Source organism: Chlorocebus sabaeus, chromosome X (genome assembly GCF_047675955.1).
Source record: "Chlorocebus sabaeus isolate Y175 chromosome X, mChlSab1.0.hap1, whole genome shotgun sequence".
In the NCBI taxonomy this organism is placed as follows: domain Eukaryota; kingdom Metazoa; phylum Chordata; class Mammalia; order Primates; family Cercopithecidae; genus Chlorocebus; species Chlorocebus sabaeus.
The window spans coordinates 99,851,026-99,865,410 of record NC_132933.1 but is presented as its reverse complement, the minus strand read 5'-3'; the positions used below and the strand labels follow the sequence as shown (position 1 = coordinate 99,865,410).

Here is a 14,385-nt window from a genome sequence, read left to right as displayed (position 1 = left end):
TTAAAAGTGAATATTCAAGTTTTAGGTATATTTAAAAGGCCTTTATGTTTTTCTTTTCTTGGATCTTGTTTTCTGGAAGAAGGTTCTTCTCAGTCGGCTGAATTATTTTTCTCCTTTTTTTTTTTTTTTTTTTTGTCTTGCCATTCTTAATGCATGCATTAAAGGCCCTGAGATAACTTCTGGTAGCATGGGACTCCTTGGGAAAAACAGAGGAGGTGCCACAGACCCCGTTTTAGGGAAAACCCTGTTTTCCTCATGAAACCCCAGGAATTAAAAGCAAATAGATCCCTCTCAAAATCAAAAGCTCTGTTCTGTTTTGCATTGTGTTATCTGATGGTTTTGAGTTTTGCGGTATCGGAAATTACTCCGCATTGTAAGAGAGCTTTGGTGTATAATAACTAGGTAAAAAATACACTGTAAGGGATGGCTAATAATAGTTATAAATCAGAAAAGCATGCTCTTGGCCACCTAAAAAATAAGGAGACATCCCCACCCCCCACTGGGAGATGAGACTCCCATCAGGGATGGGCTAATTACAAAATAAGCCAGTTGGCTTTGGGTTGCCTTGCAATGAAATGCATGGTAGAAGCACTACACTGTCTTCTCCCATAGTATCTATATGGTCTTTTCATAAATTAAGCATTGAAATAAAAGCATAGCAAGGAGGTCTTAAAACACTACTCTGCCTTTTAGTAAAAGGGTTATAAAAAGTTTGTAGAAATTTCACTTCATGGTCAAGTTGGTTAGGATTAGATAGAATGATCTATAAGGTTTTATTTAAACCAATTAGGGTTAACATTAACAAACTAATACAAGGGTAAAACTGGGCTTTAAACAGGATTTCCGTGTCATAGTAAAGGCTAATAAAATGTTTTTGCCTTTCAAGTCATCATTTTGGCAAAATAATTTATGGCAGTCTGGGAATTGTCCTTGCTAATGCCTGGCTTTTTGGATGGTTCATAGGGCCTCTGAAACATTTTTAAAAAGAGGTAAACAGGATTATTTGGCATGTTTAGTCACATGAGATTGCCAAAATGATGTCCAATCTTCTTTAAGTTATATTTTGGTGAATAATACTAATATATGTTCAAAAATTGTACGGGATTTCTAAAATTCTAATGTCTTAAGTATATGCTATCAATCATAATTAAAGGTAAAGTTATTGTAAACCATGGATATACACAAATTTCTTTTGTCAGTCATGTTTTTAATTGTAATTACCCCGGAAATGTTGCCATTCGCAGACAATTGTCTTGTTTTGTTCCTTCTTAAAAGACAGTTTATAATGAGGCTATATTAAGAACTTTAACAGGTTTTCTCAAATGCAGGTTTTTAATAGCTTTACAGATTGTAACATTGGAATAGAGAAAGAACATAGGAAACTTTTAAAGAACTGACATGGTCACAAATATCAAGCAAAACAAGAGTTAACTAAATGAGCTGCACTCAGAAAGTTAAAGCAAGCCTTTTATCTTTTGCTTGGAATACTGCTGATCCTTGTTTTGTTTTTCAGAGTCAAGGAGAAACTTATTTTAAACTATTCATGGCCTTTAATAATTGAGTAAGGTATACTCCTATGAACAAAATTTAGAGCATGTTTATTTCTCTGCCTGGTTCCTCTGGAATTTGGAAACTATCTGTGAGTACTCTTAACTTATGGCAATATAGTTGTTTGCATCGGTGCAATAAGAATCCATTTTTCTTTATCAGCGGGACACAATTGGAAAAACTGGTTATTTTACCACGGCTTTAACTGAAAGGGTGTGTTTCTCTTTAAGGAATCAAGCTTGACATGCAGAGCCAATAAAAACCCCTTGGGGAGAACTGGCCTCATACCTTGTCTACACAGTCCCTGCACAGGGTTCCTAACCTGTGGTCAGTAAAGAATGTCACTTTCTAACAGGTCTGGAAGCTCCGAGTTTATCTTGGGACCTCAAGAGGAGAGGATCACCCAGTCCACAGGTATTTGAGGATACAAACCCATTGCTAGGCTCGGTTTTAAAAGTCTTATCTGAAATTCCTTGTGAAACAGTTTCATCAAAGCCAATCCAAAAGGCCTATGTAGAAATAACCATTCTTGCTGCACTTTATGCAAATAATCAGGCCAAATATAAGACTACAGTTTATTCACAATTTGTTTTTACCAAAAATGAGGACTAGAGAGAAAAATGGTGCTCCAAAGCTTATCATACATTTGTCATTAAGTCCTAGTCTCATTAATTGTTTTCAGGCTTTTCGTCTACATTTTAGACTAACCCTGCTTATTCCTGTGAATCAAGTAGTGATCTCCTGCAGCTTGGAAGAAAAAATAAGGGATGGGTAATGTAAAAATCTGGATCAATATACTGGTTCTGGGCAATTATCCTGCAAATTCTGCCAGGTAATAAAAGTGGGTAGGGTGCCCCTAACCCGGAGGTTTCTTTGTTTAGGAAAATAAAAGCAAGAAACTTCATAGACCTCCCCAAAGGGGAATTCTATATCTTGACAAGTAAAATTTTAGATGGAAATTATCTACCACACCACACTTATGGAAATTGCTATACTCACTCTATTATTTGCAAAAGGGTTATACACAGTAGCACCTTCTAACTGAAATATTAAACAGAGAGTTTCCATCGCTGTCGTATTTTGCTTAATTATTATCCTTATAGCAGAGATAATAGTTACTAACAAAAAGGAAGCATGAAAGTTTTACTATCAGAGTCTGGTAGGACTTTTTATTGGGTTTAGTGACGCAGTTTTAAATGAAACATGCTGCTTTTGGATTTATACCTCTAGTAAAGGAAAATTTACAGGTACTTAAAAATCAAATCAAAATTATTGACAGGCTCAGGGAAAATGCCGGCTTCAGCCTCGAGTGGCTACAAACCCTTTTTAAGAAATTCCAGTCTTCTTTATGGAATTGGTTAACCCCTTTATTAAGCCCTCTCTTGCTTATATGTCTTGTATTGATATTTGGACCCTGTATACACAATACTATAACTCGAATTGTTTCTTCTCGCCTAGAAGCAATCAAACTCCAAATGGTGCTGTAAACTGAACCACACATAGACAGGCCATTCTTCCGAGGACCCTTAGATCGATCCCAGGAGGAGCCCTAGCTGCCATTCCCCATTTGACGCCCCTTTTCAGCAGGAAGTAGCCAGAAGGAGTCGCTGCCCAAAATCCCCTAACAGCAGTTAGTGTGGTATCTCCACAGGGAGTAATGTTGTAGGAGTTATTAAGAAATTATTTTAGGCAGATAGAGAGGAAAAGGGGTCCTTGGGAAGTTTTTGTTTTTTAAAGCATCTCTGGAAAAGTTTCTTATAAAGCCCTGGCTCTTAGAGCCAGGCTGGCAACCTTTGATATGCAAATGTAAGCCATTAGAAACTGGGTCCACCCAGGCCTGGCGTGGTGGCTCACGCCTGTAATCCCAACACTTTGGGAGGCCTAGGCAGATGGATCACCTGAGGTCAGGAGTTCGAGACCAGCCTGGCCAACATGGTGAAACCCTGCCTCTATTAAAAATACAAAAAATTAGCCGAGTGTGCTGCTGCATGTCTGTAATCCCAGCTACTCGGGAGGCTGAGGCAGGAGAATCACTTGAACCCAGGAGGCGGAGGTTGCAGTGAGCTAAGATCATGCCACTGCACTCCAGCCTGGGCAACAGAGCAAGACTGTCAAAAAAAAAAAAAAAAAAAAAAACTAGCCAGGCGTGGTAGCACATCTATAGTCCCAGCTACTTGGGAGGCTGAGATGGGAGGATCACCCTCAACTGGGGATCGCACCACTGCACTCCAGCCTGGGTGACAGACTGAGACCCTGTCAAATAAATAATGTATGTATGTATATATGTATGTGTGTATGTTAACCTCTTCCTAAAACATTCTCACACAACATCCAGAATAACGTTTGACCAAATATCTGGGCACCAATGGCACATTCGAGTTGACACATAAAATTAACCCTCACAGTACCATACTGTACAACTTTTGGAGTAAAGCTGGAATGTCATCGCATTTCTAAGACTAACTCAGTGTCCACAAATGATGCTTAAGTCATGAGGATCATCTCAGATTTAGATTTGGATGCCTGACAAGCCCTCACTCTTCAGCCTAAATGTCTGATTTGCATGGAAAATTATCAAGAGACGCAACAATGCCAAGCAGACTATTCCAGGTCAAAATAGTCAAATTAATAATTCATAAATTATTGTATGTTTTGAAGGTATCACAAAGTTAAAGAAAAGTTGCAAGAGCAGTACAGATAACTTTTTTCCGGAACCATTTGAGAGTAGGTTGCAGACCTGGTGCCCCATCATTTCTGAATATTGTAGTGTGCATTTTCTACAAACGACATTTTCCAGCATAACCACAATGCACCCATCAATGTCATGAAATTAATGTTGGTACATTACTACCACCTAGTCCTCAGACCCTATTCAAATTACACCAGTTATAATAATTTCTCATAATTTTTTTTTTTTTTTTTTTTTGAGACGGAGTCTCGCTCTGTCACCCAGGCTGGAGTGCAGTGGCCGGATCTCAGCTCACTGCAAGCTCCGCCTCCCGGGTTCCCGTCATTCTCCTGCCTCAGCCTCCCGAGTAGCTGGGACTACAGGCGCCCGCCACCTCGCCCAGCTAGTTTTTTGTATTTTTTAGTAGAGACGGGGTTTCACCGTGTTAGCCAGGATGGTCTCGATCTCCTGACCTTGTGATCCGCCCGCCTCGGCCTCCCAAAGTGCTGGGATTACAGGCTTGAGCCACCGCGCCCGGCAATTTCTCATAATTTATAGCAAAATGATCCAAACTAGGAGCATGCATTGCAATTTTATGAATGTTTTAAAACAATTAAGTCTGTGTAGTGAGTGAAGCCACAGTGATAGGAAGATGTAAAGGCTTTGCATCTAGAATTTGCTCTGAAAACCCTGAGATTCAAGTAATACATTATTTCATTTACTGTTTTACACAGAGAAGCCCTCATTTGTAAGAGTTTGCCTTTCTATCTGATTTCCACAGGAAATGATACTATCAATATCATACTCAGAATCTAATTACATACAAGGCACTAACCTCTCACCTGTTTTCAGTTTTGTGTAAAGACAAGGGATCAAAACATCCCTCTCTGTTATTTCATACTTAAGTGTGGGAGCTGATCCAAAGGAAGAACAGTTTCAAAAGTTTGTGAGCAAAAAAATTTAAAAGGTGAAAATTTTTTCCTTGAATGATTCTCACCTGGCAGATCTATGGAAAGATTAGCTGACTTTTTGGATCCCTGAATATAGTTGATAGAAATTTGGAAGGACCATGTCAAAATTAACTAATGTGAACTGACAAAGATTTGGGGTTCAAAGCAAAAATTAAACTTTGGAAAAGTAGGCAAGTACTTAATCAGAAACAAAAAAAAAGGAAAGGTTAGGTGAAAATGGTTTCCAGGTGCTGTTGCTGTTATAGTTTGAATCATAAAGAAAAGTTATTAAAAGTCTGCTGTAACAAACCATCATAGACTGGGTGACTTATAAAGAACAAAAATGTATTTCTCACAGTTCCAGAGGCTGGGAAGTCTAAGATTAAGGCATCAGCAGATTCAGTGTCTGGTGAGGGCCCACTTCCTGGTTCACAGATGGCACCTTCTCACTGTCTCCCCATGTGGTGGAAGGGGCAAGGGGTCTGTCTCTCTTGGTACTCTTTTATTAAGGGCACTAATCCCATCCATGGGGCTCCACCTTCATGACCTATTCACCTCCCAAAGGCCCTACCTGCAGATACCATCGTATGGGGGATTTGATTTCAACCTGTGAATTTGGGGGAAGAGGGACAAACATTCGTTTTGTAGCAAAAGGAGTAGAGTAACATCTGCAAATAACTGGAGGAAAGAATTGTTCTTTTAAAACTATTAAATTGTTCAACGGGACTTAAATGATTTCAGGAATGAAATGGAAATTCTGGTAATGGGTGGAAACATAGGTAAATTCTCCTTTCCCACTTACCACCACCTGTCTGAACAGCAATCATTTCTCATTAAGAGTCAAGAATTTGAAGAGATCATGAATAAAAAGTCTTAATCAGAAATTGTGTATAGCTGCTTCCAGCATAAAACCTTATATAAAATGCATATTCACAGAAGGTGCTCAAGTATGTCATGAAAAATATGAAGTTTATTTAAATATTTATACAAATTAAAGATTTACTGTATTCTCTAACAGTGCATATTTTCTTTTTTATAATAACTATATGAAATAAATACAAAGTAACACATTTTTACCAAGCCCCCTTCCCATCCTTCTCATCACCCTCAAACTCCCTCCAAATAGAGTCAGAGAAACAGCCAGAGGGATGTCTCCACTGAGACACAGGGAGGACTTGCACCCAGGCAGTTCAGCAGTTCCTGGGCGGGTGGCCCTCCCCATCTGAGTACCCCTCAATGTGCCTGCTCCTCCTGGGATCCTTTCTGCTCCCTTGGGCCTCTGCTTTTGGTCTGCAATGGTTGGTTATGTAGAGGGATCGGTATTGGGGTTGTCCCAAGCCAGGCTACAGGTTGAGCAGGTAGCCACATAGGCCACATAGCAGGACAGGCCCAGCTGGGGACTCTGATGTCTGCAGTTAGGGGTGGCAGGAAGTAATGGATGCACAGGCGCTGACTCGGCCTGATCTTAAGCCTTAGTCTAGGGGAAAGGTCTGGCTGTTTGCCTGCCTTCCTACCTGGAGCTGATCCCAGGACCAAACAGGATGCCATCGTGCAAGGGCAGGGAGATGAAGGGAGGCCCTCAGAAGAGAATGAGGCCTGAATGCCAGGTAAAGGGCAGGAAGGGGCTCAATCCCAGCAGCACCTCCTGGTGGTAGTTGGGGAAATAAAATAGCCAGAGAGGAGACTGTCCCTGAAGGCATCTCCAGAGGCTGAGTCCCTCCGCAGCCAACCTGATCTAAACCCCTCTGAACTAGGTCCCCTTCTCCACTTAACCTGCCTCCTCAAGAAAGATAGGATGGGGCTGGGCACAGTGTGGCTCACGGCTGTAATCCTAGCACTTTAGGAGGCCGAGGTAGGTGGATCACCTGAGGTCAGGAGTTTGAGACCAGTCTGGCCAACATGGTGAAACCCCGTCTCTACTAAAAATACAAAAATTAGCTGGGCGTGATGGTGTGCACCTATAATCCCAGCTACTCGGGAGGCTGAGAGAAAAGAATCACTTGAACCCGGGAGGCAGAGGTTGCAGTGAGCCAGGATCGAGCCATTGCACTCCAACCCGGGTGACAAGAGTGAAACTTCATCTCAAAAAAAAAGCCAAACACACAAACAAACAAAAAACCACCCTGGGCGACATGGCGAAGCCCTGTCTCTGCAAAAAATACAAAAATTAGCCAGGTATGGTGGTGCACGCCTATAGTCCCAACTACTTGGGAAGCTGTGGCAGGAGGATCACTTGAGCCTGGGAGGCGGAGGTTGTAGTGAGCTAAGATCGCACTATTGCACTCTAACTAGGTGACAGAGTAAGACTCTATCTCAAAAAAAAAAAAAAAAAAAGAAAAGAAAAGAAAAGAAAAGAAAAAAACCAAGATGTAAATAACTCCCGTAATCCCAGCACTTTGGGAGGCCAACGCAGGAGGATCACTTGAGCCCAGGAGTTCAACATTAGCCTGGGCAACACAGTGAGACCTTGTGTCTACAAAAAAATTTTTTTAATTAGCCGGGTGTGGTGTTACGAGCCCATAGTCCCAGCTACTTGGGAGGCTGAGGTGGGATCACTTCAGCCTGGGAGGTCAAGGCTGCAGTGAGCCGTGATCACGCCACTGCACTCCAGCCTGGGTGACAGAGTGAGACTGTCTCAAAAAAAAAAAAAAAAAAAAGATGTAAATAAATGGAGTGAGACACCATATTCACATGCATAAGCTGCTGAACTCAATATTACAAGAATGCCAGTTCTCCCCAAGTTGATCTACAGATTCAATGTGATTCCAGTTAAACCTTTATGGGTGGATAGGTTTGTTTTGTTTGTTTCTTTTGGTGGAACTTGACTGATTCTAAAATGTATATATTAATAGAAATGAAAAAGGTTAAGAATAGCCATGACTCCTGAAGAAGAACTATGATGGAGGACTTGATCCCTCAGACGTTAAGGGTTTTTTAAAAAAACAAAGCTGTAGTAACTAAGAGTGTAGTACTGGCAGCCGGGCACGGTGGCTCATGCCTGTAATCCCAGCACTTTAGGAGGCCAAGGCAGGAGGATCACCTGAGGTCAGGAGTTCAAGACCAGCCTGGCAAACATGGCGAAACCCCGTCTCTACTAAAAATACAAAATTAGCTGGGCGTGGTGGCACACGCCTGTAATCCCAGCTACTCGGGAGGCTGAGGCAGTAGAATCACTTGAACCTGGGAGGCGGAGATTGCAGTGAGCCGCGAACGCGCCATTGCACTCCAGCCTGGGCAACAAGAGTAAAACTCCATCTCAGGGAAAAAAAAAAAAAAAAAAGTGTAGTATTGGCACAAGGATAGAAAAACGAATCTGGCCGGGCGCAGTGGCTCATGCCTGTAATCCCAGCACTTTGGGAGGCCGAGGCAGGTGGATTACCTGAGGTCAGGAACTCAAGACCAGCCTGGCCAACATGGTGAAACTCCGATTCTACTAAAACTACAAAAATTAGCCAGGTGTGATGGCAGGTGCCTGTAATCCCAGCTACTTGGGAGGCTGAGGCAGGAGAATTGCTTGAACCCAGGAAGCAGAGGTTGCAGTGAGCTGAGATTGTGCCACTGCACTCCAGCCTGGGTGACAGAGCAAGACTCCGTCACAAAAAAGAAAAAAGAAAAGAAGGATGAATCCGTGCATATTCGCATACTTGATTTATCAAAAATGTGTCTCTGTAGAGCCACGGGAGCAGGGCAGTCTTTTCAACAAATGGTGCTGGGACAATTGGGTGCCCAGTTAAAAAAACTAAAAATAAATTGGGTATTTACTTCACATTATGCATTTTTAAAAAATCAAATAATTCCCAGGTAGATTATAGACCTAAGTGTGAAAAGCAAAGAAAGTAACAAAGAAGTATATTCTTGACATTAGAATAGTAAAAGATTTCTTTTTTAAAAAATAGAGATGGGGGGTCTTGCTACATTGCCCAGGCTGGTCTCAAACTCTTGACCTCAATCCTCCCACCTTGGCTTCCCAAAGTCCTGGGATTACAGGCATGAGCCACCACGCTGGGCCTGGGATGGTAAAAGACTTATTAAACAAAACACCAAAAGTACAAAGCATGAAAGGGAAGGACTGGTAAAATTGACTCCATCAAAAATAATAACTTCTTCACCCAGAGACACCATAAACAGTACAAAGGAAAACCACAAAATGGGAAAATATGTTTGCCTCACTTAAAATCAGATTCCATATCCAGATTGTAAGATGTTCTACAATTCAACAAGAGAAAGATAGATAATCAATAGAAAAATATGCAAAAGAGTCAAACAGTTTTACAAGAGAGTACTTGAATGACCAGTAAAAAATATGAAAAGGTAGGCCTGGTGTGCTAGCTCATGCCTGCAATCCCAGCAACTTGGGAAGCCCAAGTGGGAGGATCAGTTGAGACCAGGAGTTGAAGACCAGCCTGGGCAACATAGTGAGACCATCTCTACAAAAAAATTTTTTTAATATCCAGGCGTGATGGTGGCATGCCTGTAGTCCCAGCTGCTTAGGAGCCTGAGGCAGGAGGACTACTTGAGCCCAGCCCTGTAGTTCGAGGCTGCAGTGAGCTATGATCGTGGCACTGCACTCTAGCCTGGGCAACAGAGCAAGACCCTGTCTCTAAAACAAAAAAAATATTAAAGGTGCTCAACTTCATTAATTATCAGGAAAATGCCTATTTTAACCCACATGAGATACCATTTTGCAATCCTCAGCTTGGCAAAAATTTAAAATTGACTGTTCCAAGGGTTGGGAAGTATGTGGAATAATAGGACCTTTCATACTCTGCTGGCTGGGAGTATACATTAGTAAAACTACTTCAGGAAAGTTTAACACTAGCTAGAAAAGTTAAAGATGTGTATACCTTTTGTCCCAATAAGTCATACACCCTACAGAAATGTACGCTTAGGGCCGGGCGCAGTGGCTCACGCCTGTAATCCCAGCACTTTGGGAGGCCGAGGCAGGTGAATCACCTGAGGTCAGGAGTTTGAGACCAGCCTGGTCAACATGGTGAAACCCCATCTCTACTAAAAATACAAAAATTAGCTGGGTGTGGTGGTGCACACCTGTAGTCCCAGCTACTCGGGAGGCTGAGGCAGGAGAATCGCTTGAACCTGGGAGACGGAGGTTGCAGTGAGCCGAGATCATACCACTGCGCTCCAACCTGGGCGACAGAGCAAGACTCTGTCTCAAAAAAAAAAAAGTCTGCTTATGTGTACCAGGAAATATGTACAAAAATGTTCTTGCAGCATTGTTTATACAGTTAAAAATCAGAATGTTCCAAATGCCTTTCAAAAGTAGAATTGATAGATTATGGCAGATTCATACAATGAAATACTGTTGCCGAACACCAGGGGTTCAGCCTAGGTCTGGTTGCTTGCCGCACAGAAAGCCAATCACTGAGATGAATATTGCCAGGGAAGAACAGCTTTAATGCCAGTAATGTCAGCCAGGAGATGGGAGACCAGTCTCAAATCCATCTCTCCAACTGACTAAAGTTAGGGGTTTTTACAGTAGGGAAGGAATGTAAAACAAGAATTAGGGAGAGGTAAGGAAGAGGAGTTGGTCAACAGGCAGCAGGTGGTTGGATGAGGGGTCTGGTGTCTCACCGTAACCATATGCAGGAAAACAGAAATTTGGGAGGTATAAAGAAGAGGAGTTTGTCAACAGGCAGCAGGTGTGTCTCATTGTCTGGATGTGGTGATATGGGAGGTTTCAGATCCTCGATTCTTTCTGGGAGGCCTGATGATTGGTTTCCTGAGAAAGGAACTCAGATAAAAACAAATATAAGTTTCTCAGTTTTCGGTTTAGTGTGAAAACTGGGTTGATTTCAATAGTATACAGGCAAGAAGATAAAGCACAGCTATATGTTAAAACATGGATCAATCTTAAAAGCATAATGTTGAATGAAAGAAACCAAACACAAAAGAATACATACTGTTATGACTCTATGATGTTAATAAAAACAGGCAAAACTAAACTACACAAATAGGAAGTCATGCTTAAGTGGTAAAATGTTAAAGAAAAGTAAGGAAGTGGTGACCATAAAAGTCAATGTTTGGATCCTGAATCAAACAATCTAACTATTAAAAGATACATTTTGGTCGGGTGTGGTGGCTCACACCTGTAATCCCAGCACTTTGGGAAGCAAAGATGGAAGGATCACTTGAGGCTGGAAGTTGGAGACCAGACTGGACAACATAGCAAGAATCTATTTCTTACAAAAAAATTCAAATTAGGTGCACTTGGTTTCACAAGTCACCCACTTGGCCCTCTTCCAAGTTGTACTTTCCTTTTTTTCTTTCCTTTCCTTTCCTTACTGTTCTAAAGATTTTAAATAAACTTTCACTCCTGCTCTGAAAAAAATAAAAATTAACCAGGTATGGCGGTGTATGCCTGTAGGCCCAGCTACTCAGGAGGCTGAAGCTGAAGGATCAGTGGAGCCCAGAAGTTTGAGGTTACAGTGAGCTATGATTGTGCTGCACTCCAGCCTGGGTGACAGAACAAGACCCTGCATTTAAAAAAAAGTTTTATTTGTAAATAATTTTTCAAAATATGTTTTCAGTTAAATTGGGAACATTTGAATATAGTGATGTTCATTTGACTATGATGACAGTAAGGAAGGATTGTGAATTGTGTTAGGTGTACTAATGATTTTGTAATTACATAAGGAAATGTCTTCGTATCATGTTTCACAATTTTAAAAGGCAAATAAAACAGGAAACAATTTTTGCATGAATGCCCTCTAATTGTAACAGGAATGATCTTTCAGGTAAATAATGTCCTTGCATCTGTGAAACTTCTATCTATAGACACTAAGAAACAACAGATTCCTGTTTGGAGCAATAATCAGTTATTATGTCACTTGGTTTAAACTGACTCAGCTTAATGTTTAATAAGTAAATTGTTAAATGTTTGAGAAGGAAACAGATCTACTTGTACACGTCTTTCTGGTCTGTTCTAATGTATTCTTTGCTTTAGCTCGGATCAAAATGTTTGAAGAAAAAAAACCTTTTTTTTTTTTCAGGGTTTCACTCTGTCACCAAGGCTGGAGTGCAATGGCATGATCACGGCTCACTGCAGCCTCCACCTCCCGAGCTCAAGCAATCCTCCCACCTCAGCCTCCAGAGTAGCTGGGACTATAGGTGCATGCTACTATGTTCAGCCAATATTTTATTTTTTGTTGACCCAGGGTCTCACTATGTTACCCAGGCTGGTCTTGAACTCCTGAACTCAAGCGATCCTCCTGCCTCAGCCTCCCAAAGTGTTGGAATTATACACCTAAGCCACCATGCCTGGCCAGAAAAAAACTTTATTCTTGCTATTTCAGTGCATTTTTTAAATGCCTGAAATGTGTTCAATATGTTCTGTATCTTAGAACCTCTGCAACTCAATGTTTCCTGCTTTCAAAGCAAAGTATGGAGAACATTTGCTTGTATTGGACATGAGGGTATATGTGTATATATGGGTGTTTTAAAGTATACACATGACTGGCCTTTTCATTCTTTGTCTCTATGTGATGCTGTATTTGAGAAGCTATACTTTGTTTTAGTCTAATAGGTAGTATCTTTTGACCATTTATGAACAACAATAAATACATATTGCTGACATAATTAAGAAAAAACTCTTTAAAGGCAAGATCATAGTTGTAAACTTTTAGTTCAAGGCATGGTCAGACACTGGAGAGCTTCTTTCACTGCCCTCAAAAAAGAAATCTCCTTTACACCCTTCAAAAAATTAACTCAAAATGGATCATACACCTAAATGTAAAATGCAAAACTGTAAAACCCCTAGAAGATAACATAGGAGAACATGTTAGTGCCCTTGGGTATGGGAAGTTTTTAGGTACAACACCAAAGGCATGATCCATGAAAGAAATGATTGATAAGCGGGACTTCATTCAGATTAAAAACTTCTGCTCTGCAAAAGACACTGTCCAGGCGCGATGGCTCACGCCTGTAATCCCAACACTTTGGGTGGCCGAGGTGAGTGGATCACCTGAGGTCAGGAGTTTGAGACCAGCCTGGCCAACATGGTGAAACCCCATCTCTACTAAAAACACAAAAATTAAACCCGGGTGTGGTGGCACACACCTGTAATCCCAACACTGTGGGTGGCTGAAGCGGGTGGATGATGCGAGGTCAGGAATTCAAGACCAGCCTGGCCAACACGGTGAAACCTCGTCTCTACCAAAAACACAAAAATTAGCCAGGCATGGTGGCAGGTGCCTATAGTCCCATCTACTCGGGAGACTGAGGCAGGAGAATCGCTTGAATCCGGGAGGCGGAGGTTGCAGTGAGCCAAGATCGTGCCATTGCACTCCAGCCTGGGTGACATGAGCAAAACTCATCTCAAAAGAAAAATTCAAAATTAGCTGGGCATGGTGGCAGGCACCTAATCTCAGCTACTCGGGAAGCTGAGGCAGGAGAATGGCTTGAACCCTGGAGGCAGAGGTTGCAGTGAGCCAAGATTGTGCCATTGCACTCCAGCCTAGGTAACAGAGCGAGACTTCCTCTCCAAAAAAAAAACAAGACACTGTCAAGAGAATGAGAAAACAAACTATAGATTGGTATAAAGTATTTGCAAAAGACATATCTGATTCTTTATCTAAGACACATAAATAACTCTTAAAACTCAACAATAAGAAAAGGAACATCCCGATTTTAAAACAGGCAAAAGAAGCCTGGCATGGTGGCACACGCATGTAGTCCCAGCTACTTGGGAGGCTGAGGCAGGAGGATCATTTGACTGAGGAGATGGAGATGAGCCTGGGCAACACAGCAATACCCCACCTCATAAAAAGAAAAAGGGCAAAAGACCTGAACAGCACCTCACCAAAAAAGATATACAGATGGCAAATAAGCATGTTAAAAGATGCTCCACATCATATGTCATTAGGGTTTGCAAATTAATACAAGGAGATACCACCACATACCTATTAGTATGGCCAAAATCCAGGACACCGACAATACCAAATGCTGATGAGGATGTGGAGCAACAGGAACTCTCATTCATTGCTGGTGGGAATGCAAAACGGTTCAGCCACTTTGGAAGACAGTTTGGCAGGTTCTTACAAAACTAGACATATTCTTACCTTACCATTCAGCAATCACACTCTTTTATATTTGAAAAGTGATTTGAAAACTTACAACTACATAAAAACCTGCAATGGATATGTATAGCCGATTTATTCACAACTGCGCAAACTTGGAAGAAACCAAGATGCCCTTCAGTAAGTA

General features: G+C 41.4%; 2 protein-coding genes across 20 annotated transcripts in view; one reads left to right on the top strand and one right to left on the bottom strand.

The window, feature by feature from the left end:
* KANTR (KANTR integral membrane protein) overlaps positions 1 to 14,385 on the top strand; it is a 90,111-nt gene that overhangs the window by 65,522 nt on the left and 10,204 nt on the right. For 2 of the 14 annotated variants that reach the window (XR_012092015.1, XR_012092008.1), the window contains one exon: positions 12,174 to 12,188. The exons of 11 other annotated variants lie outside the window; for them this stretch is intronic. The gene's annotated coding sequence lies outside the window, so the exon portion shown is untranslated. Of the gene's footprint in view, positions 1 to 1,903; positions 1,963 to 12,173; positions 12,189 to 14,385 lie in introns of those variants that run through there. One more of the 14 variants, XR_012092009.1, reaches the window with a different exon arrangement.
* Positions 10,558 to 14,385, bottom strand: part of KDM5C (lysine demethylase 5C) — a 50,417-nt gene continuing 46,589 nt past the window's right edge. For 4 of the 6 annotated variants that reach the window (XR_005239202.2, XR_005239203.2, XR_005239200.2 and 1 more), the window contains 2 exons: positions 14,082 to 14,163; positions 10,558 to 10,903 (listed from right to left, as the gene is read on the bottom strand). Coding sequence is in view for 1 of the 6 variants with exons in the window: in XM_073013664.1 (XP_072869765.1) it covers positions 14,158 to 14,163 (6 nt within the window). In the remaining 5 variants the exon portion in view is untranslated. Of the gene's footprint in view, positions 14,164 to 14,385 lie in introns of all 6 variants that reach the window. The other 2 variants (XR_005239201.2, XM_073013664.1) reach the window with 2 other exon arrangements.